The 16,259-nt window shown below is 41.5% G+C and overlaps 1 protein-coding gene across 5 annotated transcripts in view; it reads right to left on the bottom strand.

Annotated features, from left to right (window-relative positions):
* Positions 1–16,259, bottom strand: part of SLC37A1 (solute carrier family 37 member 1) — a 31,984-nt gene that overhangs the window by 3,703 nt on the left and 12,022 nt on the right. For 4 of the 5 annotated variants that reach the window (XM_081003611.1, XM_081003610.1, XM_081003609.1 and 1 more), the window contains exons 6-18: positions 15,824–15,959; positions 14,945–15,021; positions 13,359–13,525; positions 12,896–12,933; positions 11,880–11,963; positions 10,258–10,389; positions 9,482–9,572; positions 8,413–8,475; positions 5,748–5,833; positions 5,310–5,358; positions 3,772–3,845; positions 2,307–2,385; positions 1,631–1,728 (exon numbers count right to left, since the gene is read on the bottom strand). In XM_081003611.1, the coding sequence (XP_080859737.1) occupies positions 1,631–1,728; positions 2,307–2,385; positions 3,772–3,845; positions 5,310–5,358; positions 5,748–5,833; positions 8,413–8,475; positions 9,482–9,572; positions 10,258–10,389; positions 11,880–11,963; positions 12,896–12,933; positions 13,359–13,525; positions 14,945–15,021; positions 15,824–15,959 (1,174 nt within the window). The remainder of the gene's footprint in view (positions 1–1,630; positions 1,729–2,306; positions 2,386–3,771; positions 3,846–5,309; positions 5,359–5,747; positions 5,834–8,412; positions 8,476–9,481; positions 9,573–10,257; positions 10,390–11,879; positions 11,964–12,895; positions 12,934–13,358; positions 13,526–14,944; positions 15,022–15,823; positions 15,960–16,259) is intronic. The other variant, XM_081003613.1, reaches the window with a different exon arrangement.

Genomic DNA, 16,259 nt, shown 5'->3' with positions numbered 1-16,259 from the left:
TCTCAGCACTAAATTCATTTGACGTGCATAAGTACACAAATCGCCTGCATCTTCTGCAATAATTCTCAAATTGTAAACAATGTTCTCGAGAAAAAGAGAAGGATTATTATGCAGAGCAAAGTCAAAATGAGAAAGCGGGGTTTTTTTAAAACAAACAACAACAACATTTTGCCACCCTCCAAAAAGGACTGTCCTCTCAGTAATATTTCAGAAGATAGAGCTACAAACAGAGATGAAAAGGTTTATCAACTCAGGGTGTGTATGTGTGTGTTGCGGGGGGGGGGGGGGGGAGGAAATTATTGAAACCCTTATGTATAAATGAGGCTTGATTTTACAAATTGGATTCAATGGTTCTTGAAGGAACCATTTTAGTCTCTCCAATTCCCTAATTCCTTACCGTTTCCTTAAATGAAATGTGAAGACACAAAAAACCTACCAAAGCATACTTGCAGCTCCTACCCCTGCCTTTTAAAGGTTCTATCTTTGATAGTTTCTACTAAAACCTATATTACTATGGTAACCTAATGCTTTCGTGGGGAGGTGGTGGTTAAATATGAACAATTCTTAGGTGCCACCAATTGCAGATTTCAGCTACATATAGGATTTTATAAAACTTACTGAATTAATCCTCAAAGACAGAGTTTAGCTAGCAAGAGGGTTTTCCAGTTAGGAATAGTTGCAGAAAACTTAAATGATTATCTCAAAGGAAATTATGATATATATATTTCTGGCCCTAGCAAGGTTGGATGTTAGCATAACTACTGATTTCACACTTACAGCAGCAAAAATAAAATTTTATATATATATCTCCCTTAATGGTGCCTATGTAGGAGGCTTAGAGAAGTTCTAACAGTAATTGCTTCCATCAGCTTGAAATGTGAATAAAAAACCTATGTTGGCTGGACAACTCATTTATATTCAAGTGCCTCTTTCCCACTTTCACTTTTGCATTAACAGTAGCCAGACATATATATATTTATAGCATGAGAGATGCTCAAAAACAATTCAGACCTCACAAGTGGAGACCAAAGCTCCCATTCTCTTCATGTATATTTTAAAATGAGGTCCATCTCCATCCCCATGGAGCTGAGAAAATTATAACAAGTTACTTTAACATCATCACATTTATTTTAGGAAACCCAATTATATTAAAATTAAGGACGAAATTTGATGGTGTAGACTACAGCATAGTACCTTTGTGATAAAAAGCACTATAAAAGAGTGATATGCTGTGTAAGTTGCACTCCTGAATGGAAATCTAAATCAAGCTATTTGGGAAAATGAGACATTAAAAGTATTAAATAGAACTCTACACAGCTAGATTCTGACTCAACATCAGGAAGAACTTTCTGATGTTGTGAGTTGTTCGACAGTGCAGCGGACTCCCTCAGAAGGTGGTGACTCTTCTCCCTTGTAGATTTTTTAAGCAAAGGTTGGATGGCCACCTGCCATGGATGGTTTAGTTGAGTTTAGTTAGTTTAGATGGTTTAGTTGAGATTCCTGCATTCCAACTCTACAATTATACGATTCTATGAAATCAGTGCAGTCAACACATTAAACTGAACTCTACATTTTAACAAAGGAGCCTACAGGACACAGAAATATGGTACTATTCCATACTTTGACTTACTAGCAAGGCACAAGCATCTGCTATCATCAGCATATAAAACACATTGTTCCAACCAGAAGGAGAGAGGAGACCAGCTAACAAAGGTCCCAGAGCAGCACCTAAAACACAGGACACACAGGTTAAAGCAATACAGTGCAAGAAGCAGCGCATCTGACAGGCTGCACAATATTTTATACATTCCTGAGATTTCAACTTTAATAACATATTCGGAAGTGGCTTCTAGATATGTCACCACTGCTTCATGAAACCACAAATATTCCTCCTGAAATGGGATAGGACAGAGGGCTCATCCACACCTACTTTTGCTCTGCATTTCTAGACAGAGGTCTGGACTTTCCAGGTCTGACTGCTTTTCTTTTTTGGCCCTCTGCTTTTCCTGCGAAAACCAGTAATTTACCGCTGAATCGAAGCAAATGGTCATCCGTGGAAAACCGGATTTGCCATTTGCTCTGATTAAATGGTAAAGATGGGTTTTTCTAGGGAAAGCGAAAAAGCGAGGGGGGGGCGGGACGCTCTGACATGCTCCAGGAAAGTGCTTGGGTTTCTATTGAAAAATAACTGAGGGGTGATGGGCATAGATTTCCAGGTCTGCAGCTACAATTACAGTCATTCTACAACTAGGCCCATCAACTGAACTTTTGTTCTTAAGGCAGATATTTTGGGAGTGAAAGCTTACCTACTGAACCTGTTCCATCAATGATAGCTGTAACAGTGGAGAGTGCTTTTGCATTTCCCTTGAGACTTTTATGGGTACCCTTTAAAAACAAAATTTTCAAACCTTAATAATGTTAGCACGGATAGCAGCAATATTAACAATCATTTCTCATTTATACAGTTCCGCTTTTTTGAGCTCCTAGGACGAAGAGGTGGAATATAAATGAAATAGTCTTTGTTTCACAAAGCTGAATGGGTGGATCTGGGGGTGCTCAACCTATATCAATCAAAACTAGACATTACAACAGTTTCTCTTAAATGCTTTTGCATTTGGGCCATTTCTGATGTTCCTCTATCTTGTAGTCCCACTACCACCACAGAGCAGCAAGCCAAAATTCTTACACACAGCTGTGTTGAGTAACTGTAGACTGGGTTATTTTTCCAATACTGGGAAACACTGGCCTGTGAGCACTCCAGTTGGAGAACAACCTTTACCAAAGGTGTCATGGACTTTGAAGACACTCGAACTCAGGACGCAAGCTAGAAACGTGCTCAGAGGAAGGTACGCTTGGCAAATCCACACCGTGATCAACTCCCACCCGGAAACCACCAATGTCCCCACTGTGGAAGGACGTGTGGATCCAGAATTGGCCTCCACAGTCACCTATGGTAAAGGTAAAGATAAAGGGACCCCTGACCATTAGGTCCAGTCGTGGCCGACTCTGGGGTTGCGGCACTCATCTCGCTTTATTGACTGAGGGAGCCAGCGTACAGCTTCCGGGTCATGTGGCCAGCATCACTAAGCCACTTCTGGCAAACCAGAGCAGCGCACGGAAACGCTGTTTACCTTCCCCGCCAGAGCGGTACCTATTTATCTACTTGCACTTTAACGTGCTTTTGAACTGCTAGGTTGGCAGGAGCAGGGACCAAGCAACAGGTGCTCACCCGGATTCGAACCACCGACCTTCTGATCGGCAAGTCCTAGGCTCTGTGGTTTAACCCACAGCACCACCCGTGTCCCAGTCACCTACGGACTCATTGTTAAAACCATGTTTACGGACGACAATCTTACTTGGCTACGAGTGATCAGCAAAGAAAGAAGACTTTTCCAATATTTACATTAAAGGATAAATAAAACGTCTTTTCTGAACTCCTCCTTAAAACCATATACTGGAACTTGCATTAGGTCAAGACAGGAGCCTTTCCTAGCTTCCTTCTTCTCAAATTGTTTCCTATTGGATTAGACAGATACTGGATACACCACCATAAACCCAGTTGTAGATTAGTGAGGATCTTCTTCTTCGAGGGGCCATTCAACCCACACACTTCAAGGCTAATGGAGAGAGGAAGCCACACTGGCCTATGGATTCTGTCCTTCTCTAGAACATTGTGCTTCTTCCTTTCTTGTGTCCCTGTTCTTATTAAAACGAAAATGACTAATATATTATGAGAACTAACCTGAACATTTAAGACAGATACATACTCACCAAGTCAGCTGAGACAGCTGTTGTGATCAACGCATAAGGGCCATTTACAAGAGCTCCACTGATGAGCAGCATAACTTGAAATGAGATTAAACACAACAACCAGATTTTCAGAATTTGTGTTCGCTCTAACAATACATGGAGGGTGAAAGATCTATTAATCAATGCACATTTATTTCAAACAGACGAGTTAGGAAATTATAAACAGTGGAAGTTCTGTTTTCCAAAATACCTTATAAGGTAAAAAAAAATGGTCACCCAGTAATAAATAGCCAGTGGATTGTTCTTGGTGTATATTTGAAATGAAAGCATGGGAAAAGTTACGTAACAGAGGGGACTGGCATTCTTATCCTCATTTGACTTATTGGTAAAACTGAACTGACAAGCAGACTTAAAACAGCCTTGGAAATAAAGGTTGAGAAGGCATGGATAACAGAAAGAACTGGGGACAAATAAGAGCAGAGTGTTGTGTTGTAGTCTGCATAAGACACACTGCTGCCATATCTGCCCTGCCTTGCCTTCTGCCACATTTATTTGCTGATTGCGAGGCAAATGATGGCAATCGGTCCTTGTACCTGTCTCTCCCACAGTGAGAACAAGCACAGAACTCAATAACTTGCTGCTGCTGCTGCTGCTTACTCTGGACCTTAGTAGAACCAGTAGGCCTCCAAAGGCAAAAGAGAGGCACACAGTGAAATCCTATGCAAGTCTACCTGAGGTTAAGCCCCAATGGGTTCAGTGGGACCAGCTCACATGTACGTAAGTTGGCAGAGGATTGCAAGCAAAGGATGCTATCTGCAAGCCCCTTGCTGCTGAGCTGTACTTCTGAGTCTGTCAGTCCTGAGCCTCAGTGGCTAATTCCTATTTGCTACTAGTGACTACGCAACTCACAAACAGCAACACTGCAATGATCTACTTACTATATTAGACCCCTCCAAAGCAGTAATTACTATTTAGGTATACTAAGTAAAACTATGGCTGAAAATTATCTGTACTACTTATTTCCAGTTCCAGATTGTCAGCCCAAAGTAAGGAAGTAGGAAATATATTTAAATGCAGTGGGGAAGAAAGAAATGGAAGTATATTTTGTCCATTCGCCCCCCAGACATTCACATGATTACTATCGGTTGACTAGAGCCCCTCTGTGTATGTGTTTTGAGACTACAGTAAGGAGTTCATACACCCAAGACAACATGCACTGAATTAAGGGAGTATAGCTAATTCCACTATCTCCCATTAGCTTTTGCAAAAGGTAAGCTATTAGCAGAGAAGCAATTTAGGCTCCAGATCACTGATGCTGTGATTGATATTTGAGATCGTGCTTCATGAGCTACACTGCTCTCACGAGCAGATGATTCTCGATTGGGGAAAAAACCAACAACAACAAAACAGAACTGGTCTATAAATACCATTAGGAGTGACCATCTTAGACCTATGTTCAGTACTTATATTTTATAATATATTATGAAATACATTCCCAGATATATTTTTAATCATCCCAAATAGGTTAAAAAAATAACGCTAGAAAACAGAGAACTCACCTATGGTGGCCTCAAAGCCCATTTTACTGATTGCTGAAAATAGGTATAGCTAAAGTAGACATAAAGCAACAGTTAGCTCAACTCATCATGAAACTTTAACTTTTCAATAACAAGATCAGTTGTCTTTGCTGGGTATCAATTAATAAATCTGCTTTATTTTGCATTTTGGGAGCTACTGGCATAGACGACAGGCCTGACGAAGCGACTATAGATCTCTGCTATGTAGGATGCAAGGCAAGTTCTAGGATTTTATAGTAATTTTCACATGTTAAGGCTAATCCTTCAACGGGGAAGAGAATCTTATGTTTCAGTGGGTAACAAAGTCACTTAAACAGTTTCAACAGCAGAACATTAAAAATCCATCCCTCCATCGCTAAACCAGCACCAGCTAGCAGACACATCTAATTTTATCTCTGTAGTTGAGACAGCAGGCCGTACCGTGGGTGCTGCAATCAAAAGCATCATGCCACAAGTTGTAGCTCTTTTCTTCAGTCGGTCTGATATTATGCCTGCCAAAATTCCACCTGTGGGAAAAGATTAGGGGAACTGAATCTCTAAGTGAGGACATGTTTGCAACTACGTTAGACACTACCCATAAAGGGCATCCTTTTGTTTTCTTAAAGAAGTGCCCTGCATATAATATGCATCAACAAAGCCAGTAGTACTATCACCAATAATTTCTACAATGTAATGATCAAAGTGGAAGAAATAAGAAGAGCCTGCTGGATCAGGTGAAGGGCTCACCTAGACCGGCATCCTGTTCTCACAGTGGTCAACCAGATACCCGTGGGAAACCCACAAGCACAAAATGTCCATCTTCTCTTTTTTTATTATTTTTAAGAACACACTCCTGTGGTCCCTCAGAAAGTTTCCCAGGGACCTTAGGAAGTTTCAGGTCTCTTTCTCAGGGGATGAAGAAATACCATCTTTTTCGTTCTATAAGATGCACTTTTCCCCTTCTAAAAAGTAAGGGGAAATGTGTGTACGTCTTATGGAGCAAATGCAGGCGGGAGGCTCTGCTCAGCGCTCCCTTTAAAGAGCCGCTTGGAGCGTGTGTGTGGCTCTTGGGGGCTTTTCCCTGAGGAGGGAGAAGGGCTGCCCTTCTCCCTCCTCGGGGAAAAGCCCCCAATAGCCGCGCACACACTCTGCACGCTCTTTAAAGGGAGCACGGCTCTTGGGGGAGCCTTAGCTGCGGATCCTGCTGGCTGTCCTGGCTTTTGGGATTCAGAATATTTTTCTTTTCTTGTTTTCCTCTTCCAAAAACTAGGTGCTTCTTATGGTCTGGTGCATCTTATAGAGCGAAAAATACGGTAAGTTTGAATTCGCAGGGGGAGATCCAACCTCGTAAGGCTCCTCTCAGCCACTGCGGAAACCTTGACAGGTCTTGCTTTATCAAGAGGTATCAGTTTGGTCACTGAAGGAAACAGGATGCTAGACAAATCTTTGCAGGGCTCATGTATTCCTATTTTTTTTAACTCTGTACTCTTTCATTGAGTAATCTTTTTGTTCTGAAGGTTCCAGCTACCACTTTTATGCGGAATGCTCCCAAATCTATTTTCCCCATAGTCTCTTCAGTTTCAATCTCTACATGCCCACCATCATTTCCCACTGGACCTCAGCACAGACATCCATGCGATAGTGGCATCCAGACTAAACTACCATAATGCACTCTACATGAGGCTGCCTTTTAAAGGTGCTTCAGAAATTGGTTGGAGCCCGGCACTCGAGTCTGAACTGAAAGTACTGGTGTTGACCTTTAAAGTCCCTATCAGGCAGGGTTCATCCTTGGACACTTTCAGATGGCATTAAAAACTCTTTTTTCATGGCTTGTTGCACTAAATTGTTGTTTGGCTGGAGATTTGATAATCTTGTCTAATTCTGGTAGTTGCATTATTTGCTACTACAGTGGTACCTCGCAAGACGAATGCCTCGCAAGACGAATAACTCGCCAGACGAAAGGGTTTTTTGTTTTTTGAGCTGCTTCGCAAGACGATTTTCCCTATGGGCTTGCTTCGCAAGACGGAAACGTCTTGCAAGTTTGTTTCCTTTTTCTTAACACCGTTAATACAGTTGCGACTTGACTTTGAGGAGCAACTCATAGAACGCGGTGTGGTAGCCTTTTTTGAGGTTTTTAAAGACTTTGGTGATTTTTGAAGCTTTTCCAAAACTTTCCCGACACCGTGCTTTGCAAGACGAAAAAAATCGCAAGACGACAAAACTCACGGAACGAATTAATTTCGTCTTGCGAGGCACCACTGTATGTCATTTTTGCTGGAGTATTCTTGGTTTTGATAAACAATGGGTTCAGGCGATCAATATATTCTAAGCAGTGTTAATTGTTTTTTTTTTCTGTATGTTGATATAGCCTGTAAATTGCCTTGGGAAGAATGTTATTTTTGAAGGGCGGTATATAAATTTGTTAAATTAAAACATTTCTTGCCAATGTCTGAAATGGAGCATAGCAAAGATAATTGTTGTTGTTTAGTCGTTTAGTCGTGTCCGACTCTTCGTGACCCCATGGACCAGAGTACGCCAGGCACTCCTGTCTTCTACTGCCTCCCGCAGTTTGGTCAGACTCATGTTTGTAGCTTCGAGTACACTGCCCAACTATCAAAGATAATACCCTTGCAAAGATAATACTCTTGTTTATTCTTGACTGTTAATTTCAATCGGAAGGCAAGGCTCTCTTGGTGGTCTCTGCTCGGAATGAGGAGCACAAGGGCCTGTGAATAGGCTTTTTGATTGCTCTCCCCGCTGAGATGTACCTTGACAGTGCACTTGTTTTGCACAATTCTTTCATAAGGCTTTAGAGGTAGAGATCTGTGATGGGTGAAGTCAGTTTTGAGTGTGATGCTACTGCTATATTAGTTATGTAGGTATTTAGATGTGAATTGGTTTAAATATTGTACGACATTTTGTTGTGCTCCACCTGCTACAAAAACCATCATCTGCTTAATATTCTCACTCTCTCAGCTGAGCAGCTCAGTTTGTCTGACCAGTTCATAGCTCTTGCCTCTGTGTTTAAGAATATCAAGTCAATTCAGAAACATATAGATTCTGTGTGTGCAGTTTTAAAGTATCAAACACTAAGTTGCAAACTTACCAAAGATTCCTCCAACATCAAATAGTGTGGATAGATCGCCTGCTCGTTTAGCATCAATATGTTCTGTCAGTGAAGGAAATAAAAAAATACAGCAGGAATTGCTTAGATTTTTTTCAGGAGCTACAAAACTGGCTGACTGCCCCCTATATGTGGGGGTCTTGTGTTCATGATGGAAGAAAGGCAAGATATAAGTTTAACAAGCTGGCAGGCGGCACTAAGAATTAAGGTTATATATTATAATGCGTACAAAATAGGTATCTGTTCCAAGTTATTCAGGGCAAACCCAGATGTGGTGTGGGAGATCCATGACTAGTGTTTTGTTTTGATAACTAGCAGCCCTATGGGGCATCTTTCAAGGCTGCAAAAATGGTGGGCTGGAAATGGGTGCTTTAATCTTTCCCAGGGTATCTCACCAACTTCCAAAGCTGCTATTAGCAATTACATGGTTGGAAGGGGGGATCTTGCTTGATTTTGCAAGGCATCTTTACTATACTCTGCAGAAGCAGCATTTTGCAAAGTATAGTAATGATGCCTTGCAAAATCAAGCAGGACGGCCCTCCTATTACATCAGCTGATAGGAGGATGCAATTATCATTAGCACTGGTTTTGTGTACACAAGAGGTCTCTTTGTGTGAGCGAGAGACCCAATTACTTGCTTTAACCTCCGAGTATCACTGTGAAGGGGGGGGGGCTCCACTGGGAGGAAGGGCAGGATATAAATTATAATAATAATATCCACCTTGATAATACTATCCTCCCTTTTGTCAGCCGTTACTTCCCACTGTAGCAGGAAGGTAAACGGCATTTTTGTGTGCTCTGGCATCCGTCATGGTGTCCCGTTGCGCCGGAAGTGGTTTAGTCATGCTGGCCACATGACCTGGAAAGTTGTCTTAGGACTAACGCCAGCTCTCCTCGCCTGAAAAGCGAGATGAGCACAGCAACCCCATAGGCGCCTTTGACTGGACTTAACCGTCCGGGGTCCTTTACCTTTTTACATTTACCTTACTTCAGAATATGTTTATCTTTATGTGGATCACATATACATGATTCTTTAAACACAGATACTTACCTACATTTGTGATGTACAATGGAAGCCAGAAAAGAAAAGTGTAGCTGACCAGTTTGGCAAATAACAGGCAGAGAGAGAATTCTACAACTCCCTACAGAGAACAGAAGATAAAATAATTTTAATTTTTTTAAAAGCATACTTTTTTTATTCCCCCCCCTCCAATTTTAAAGGTATGACATATTCAGGTGCGGCTTATATTCGGGCCAATATTCATCATTGAGTTTCTTAGTCATTTTATACAAAAAAGAAATTTCTCAAAATGAATTAAAATAATATACAAACAGGAAAAAAAATATTAAAAGGCAAATTTAGAAAGGCATACAAAATTACTAAAATGCTCATCCAGCAATACAAAAAGCAGGAGAAATCCCACTAGAAGGCGAGCACCACAGGTTAACTCAATCAGCGAAATATTGAGTAAATAAAAATGTCTTAGCCTGTGTTTCTGTGGGGAGAGCATTCCACAGATGAGAAGCCACAGCTGGAAAAGCCGATTCTTGTGTAGCTGCCCTCCACATTTCCATTAGATGAGACACACATGAGCCCTTGCTGAAGACTGCGAGGCCCAGGCTGGTTCATGGTTCAGATATTGCACACAACCAGTGAGGGGAAAAGGTACCTCCGATTGGTGCATTATGCTTTGTTTCCATGGCATGGCTACTGTCACTGGAGAAGCTGACATAGTAGAAGTTGTTACTATTACTATTACTTTCATCTTCTGAAAAATATAAGGGCCAAGCCTCAGTCCAGATTTGAAGATGGCAACGTATACTCACAGGTATTCGCAAAGCTCCAGAAAAACTTATAGCAGACTTCCTGTTTTCAGTTTCCTCACAGCCTCCATTGTTATGATTCAGTGACTTGTTGCATTTCTCATTGTCAGGGAGCAGGCAGTGCTTCTCTGGATCCTACAAAAGATCCCATCAAGTTCAACGAAAGCAATAAACCAAGCCACTCATATATTAATGTACTGTTAACATGAAATAATTTTGCATTTTAATAGGTTAATTGGAACCATAAACTAATATTGAAACACCAATGGCTGAAGCAATTTAAACTTACTTATGGAATCATGTTACCTGCCGCAAGACCTATTCCCATATGACATATTCAACTCGACAAAAATGCCATTATGTATGGATTTCACATGGCCTTATTAGCTAGTACTTTCTTAGGGGAGGTCTTTCCTCAGGATATTAACAGAATTAGCCCCATGCCAAGAGGTGTTTTCTTAGGAAACACACTAACTGGACTATAGGACATACCAGCTCCATATGGAGGTAGGTCATTAGATTATGGGTTTTTGGAGAAGACGTATCTAGGCAACATCTCATGTATTTGAAAGTGTAGGGTGATTAATAGGAAGACATGTAAGCACACCGCGAGCAAATCAGAATGAATGAAGGATGGATGCTCATTTTCATATAAGCACCCACAAACAAATCAGAAAGAAATAAATCCCAATAAAGACTGGATGCAATCTGAGCACCCCATAAGCTTTGTGCCTGCAAATCAGGATGAATGCTGAACAAACAGGCAGTTTGGAGGAGCCCTGAGTCTGTAGGAAGAAGTGGAAGACCTTGGCCAAGGATAGTTGCTACTGCTCACGTTGTTATGAACTTTCTTGTCCAGGTTTTTGTGCATAGAATCTGTGTACCCTGTTCTCTGTGTGCAGAGAGCTAAATCATTATCCACATTTGGGTGGTGCTGTTAGTTTTACAATCAATAAGATATTGCATAAGCCACTGGGCAATAAATTTTGCAAAAAGAAAGATACTGCTAAACATACCTATTGCACTGCTAACTTCAAGCAAATAAATACATATTTACATGCCCTCCAACATCTCGCAGGATAAGACAGGGCCACTCTTGCATACACAAAACACCCCTGTTCTCATACTAATGATCTATTATTACTCCTTGCTGAAAGCTGCTGTCTGCATGCACACCTACATTTCTCTGCAATGCTTTCTAAACCACAAGTGTCCTCTGTTAAAACTTGAGAATGCATTGCTTAAGCACACAATGAATTTGGTTCTGATTAAATAAAATAGCTGAAGCTGAAACACATTCACTGAAATTAACTGTCAGGATATGCAGTTGCATAGGGCTGGAAGGGAAGCTTATGCACATGTGCATATATACTAACATTCTTTTAAAAATACAACTTCCAAATCTTCCCAAAGGCAGAAGGGACAAAATAGAAACACTGATTTACCAAGGGCAGATAACAGAAGGTCACATCTGTCTCTCATAAACAGGAACAGTTGGAAAATATGTGATTAAGCAAATGTTGCTTCATGCAATCATTCCCCCCTCAAAGCATTAAGGTAATTTGCTTAAATATGAATTCATGCAAGCTTTGAAAAATCTAATTATGAAAGTATTTTTGATTTACCCAAGATAAGCTTGTTTTCTTAGCGCTTAATTCTGGTTTCTGAATGGTGTATCTATCTGGCCCATTCATGTAACTTTTTGAATTCTGAAAGATATTTTTATAAGAGATATTAAGAACAATCCTACTACAATCCTACTTGAAGGAAAGCCTTATTAAAATCAATGAGGCATCTAAATAAACATTCGGATTAGGCTTCAGTCTTTTTTCTCTTTTAACTGCAATGACAACTGGAAAGCTTGGTAATACATAAACTCAGATACTTTCCCTTTTCAGATACTTTTCAAAGTGTTGGTGCTGACCTTTAAAGCCCTAAACAGCCTCGGTCCAGTATATCTGAAGGAGCGTCTCCACCCCCATCGTTCTGCCCGGACACTGAGGTCCAGCTCCGAGGGCCTTCTGGCGGTTCCCTCACTGCGAGAGGCCAAGTTACAGGGAACCAGGCAGACGGCCTTCTCGGTAGTGGCGCCCGCCCTGTGGAACGCCCTCCCATCAGATGTCAAAGCGATAAACAACTACCTGACATTCAGAAGACATCTGAAGGCAGCCCTGTTCAGGGAAGTTTTTAATATGTGACATTTTAGAGTATTTTTCATCTTTGTTGGAAACCGCCCAGAGTGGCTGGGGAAACCCAGCCAGATGGGCGGGGTACAAATAATAAATTATTATTATTATTATTATTATTATTATTATTATTATTATTACGGCACATGAGGCAAACATATTTAGCCCATTCATCCAAGCCCGTGTGTTTTTTGTGTGTGTGTTTCATGAACACTTCCTTATTTTCCACCCCAGATTTTTTTGGGGGGAGGGGTTCACATAGGTTTATTACGGGAAAGTAGTGCTTTCAAGCCTTTGAGGTGTACAGAAGTCTTTCAAGCTGAAGGTTCAAGAAAAAGGTCCTTTCTCCTTTATGTACACCCACCATACCCCACACATGCTGGTTGAAAACTAGTATTGTGAAACTGGAAATGGAGAAAATGCAATTAATGAGGTCCCTAAAAGTCATTACTTACACTGGATGATGAACTTGTACAGTTTGCATCCCTAGGATCTGAAATAACACAACAGAAACACAGAAATTCATGGATATCTTCCAAGCGCTCATGGAAATGTTTATGGTTTGTTTTATAAAATGCTGCTAACACACAATATCTAAAAATGCATGATTATCATGAAAGCAGGCTTCTGACTGGATGCAAATTTTAGTAACTGCATTGTGTCAACTCCAAGTTACCCATAATCTTGGTTTGCAACCAAACCTGGAGGTGAGGATATAAGACTGCAGAATCACATACGCATTCTTCTGCTTCATTCATCCACTTACCCGGCATGCACACTCAACCTCTTTTTTTAATGCAACACAAGCTAGAGCATTTTTGTGTGTGTGTGGTGTATGAACAATATTGATCAATTACATTTATCGCAACCCAGAACCTGCTCAGTTTTGCATAAATTCATTTCAGAACAGGTACTTACGTTCAATAAGAAACAGGAAGCAGACAATCCCCATTAAAGCTATTATAACGCCAGGCACCACAAAGGACAAACCCCAGGAGGTAGACACCCAATAGCCAGCTATTAGGGACCCTAAAATATTCCCCACTGAAGTGTGCGAGTTCCATAATCCCATGATCAATCCTCTCCTATAATAAACAAAGGAAAATGGTCTCTTTTAGAACTTTTCATCAACATTCATTTTACCCAGGTGAGACATTAGTGCATTTAAGTTTTCAGTACTTGAAATACTTCGAGTTGGGGGGTGTCTGGGTAGATTTTGTGTTGGGTTCTGATGTGCTTTCCTATGTATGCAGGACTGGCCAAAGAATTTAGCCTGCCCAAGGTGAAGGACAAGATGGAAGCTCCTCATTCCCCATTCAGATGTTGTTGACCAGCATGGCAACTGAATTTTACTTTAGCACTGTTGTTGGGATAGCGTCCTCCACCACACCAGAGTGTAGCAGGCTAGGATAGAGGGTGCAGGGTAGGCTAGGTGGCACAACACAGCTGTGACCTCCAACATCTTGCCATCATTCATTCACCGCCCTGCCTGGCACCCGCTTGCTACCTGCTCAAACAAAAAACTGCAGTGCAGCAGAAGTAGCACCTGCATGAATCATGTGAGCAGAGCAGTGCCTGCTAGCATTTGTGGCCTATGCTGTCTGCCTCTCTGCCTGCTTGCTTAGAGAAGAGCATTTCCAAGCGGCACTCCCCATGACATATTGGAAGAAGGCAAGTAGATGAGACCAGCCCAGGTCAGCAACAAGCAAGCAGCCAGAGAAACATCTGGGAGCAGTTACTTCAGTTTGTCTAGTCTCAGGGCTTGCTCTGGGCTACTCATCCCTGCAGTCCTGAAATGCAGGTTTCTTCAACTTGAAGTGCTCCTATTCAAAACCAAAGTAGCAGACAGGAACAGGCACATGACCAGTATGTATGGCTGGCAAAACCTGTGAGTAGTCTTGAAGAATGGCATCCTTAATCTCCAAGACATTTCCTATACAGTGGTGCCTCGCAAGACGAAATTAATCCGTTCTGGGAGTCTCTTCGTCTTGCGGTTTTTTCGTCTTGCGAAGCACGGCTATTAGCGGCTTAGCGGCTATTAACGGCTTAGCGGCTTTAAGAAAAAGGAAACAAACTCACAAGAACTCGCAAGACGTTTCGTCTTGCGAAGCAAGCCCATAGGGAAATTCGTCTTGCGGAACGACTCAAAAAACGGAAAACTCTTTTGTCTAGCGAGTTTTTCGTCTTGCGAGGCATTCGTCTTGCGGGGCACCACTGTATTCTCAGCTAAGTGCTTCAGTATCAAGTAGGTTGTGCCTTTACGCTTATGTGTCAACAAAGACCACATATACACTTCTCATGCTATCACTTTTCCCTCAGGAACTTCAAATCACTTAATATGTTACTGTCTTTGATTACACTAACAAGGAATGTTAAATGGCACAACTTCACTGTAAAACATAGCTTTTAAAATCTGTGAGTTACTGAGTTATGAGGCAGACTATTTCACTTAGTTTGCAATGTGTCCAACCCCACCCAAGACAAACAGATTATAAAAGATTTACCTTCCTTTCCCAAACCAGTTGCCAATGCAGGTAACCACACTGGGCCAGCCAGTAGTTTGCACCAATCCATTAGCCATCTGAAATTTGAAAACTTTGCAATAGTAATCTGTTTCACCAGATAATGCAGTATGTCCAAGAAGCCAAATAATATTCAAAGTTGTGTTAAACTTCAGTCAAAGACCACAAAGCTTGCACAACCTAGTCAATCCTCATGGTTATATATTCTTTGTTTCCTAGACAGCAATGTCAACTCTCCCCCCCCACTTGCCAGTCCCAATGATCGCAAGTGAATAATGACCATCCATTTATTCCCAAATGCTCTAGAGCACCGTTCCCCAACCTGTTGTTCTCCAGGTGTTTTGGATAGCAACTTCCATCAGCTCTAGCCAGCACAGACAATGCTGAGTTGCTGGGAGTTGCAGTTCAACACACCTAGAGCGTGCCAGATTGGGAAAGGCTCCTCTAGAGCAGCTTCCACAGCTCGTGGGCTGCCAGCATGAAAGAGAAGTCATAGACTTCCTAACAGGTCAACACTTAGTAGTGCCTTCCCTTGCCAACACATTTTAAAGTTCCTGATTGTGCATTGGCAGCTGCTCTTCTAGTAGGCCCACACCTGATGTCACAGCTAACATCACGTGTGAGGCAGGTGGGCATGGATGAAGGAAGACAGCTGCATGGGTCAAATCTGAACCCCTAGTAGGTCAAGACTGGCCTGCAGGCCAGAGATTCCGCACCTCTGCAGTATCCTTTGGAACAGGAGGTGCTATGGACAGGTTGTCATGGGAAACTATGTGGATTTTGAGGCAGTTCCAGAAAGGCAGTTCTTTTTTTGTCATGTCTGAAAATTCCAAGTGAGAAAAGAAACACAGGTGTGCCTACCTGAGCCACAATGTAGAACCACAGGCTGTGTATATTATAGAAGTAACCAAATCCAAACATGGCAGTGAAGAGTCCACTGGCAAACATCCCTCCAGTGAGATAATACCGGATAGGCAAACGTTCACCTATTATGCCACTTTGAATTCAGGCAAAATAAAAAGGGATTGATTTTTGAAGCATGCTGAGCATATATAACCCAAAAAATCTGAAGCTATTACATGGGCATTTGCATGGTAAGCTATGGTTAAAACCCAGAAAATGCAAAGTTTACCAATAACATTGTAGTAGCATTATAATAAAAAGAACAATTTGAGAAACTTTACAAAGTTGCGTTATCGTGAGTTGTTTGTATTCAGTTTTCATATTTCAAGCAAAACCTTTTGGTTTGTATTCAGTAACAAGAATCGAAGTCGTGAGCTGATAGTGCTCATCTGAA

The sequence above is a fragment of the Podarcis pityusensis genome (genome assembly GCF_964106645.2).
Source record: "Podarcis pityusensis genome assembly, chromosome: 4".
Classification (NCBI taxonomy): domain Eukaryota; kingdom Metazoa; phylum Chordata; class Lepidosauria; order Squamata; family Lacertidae; genus Podarcis; species Podarcis pityusensis.
Note: the sequence above shows the minus strand (reverse complement) of the source record. Positions and strands in the feature narration are given on the sequence as shown.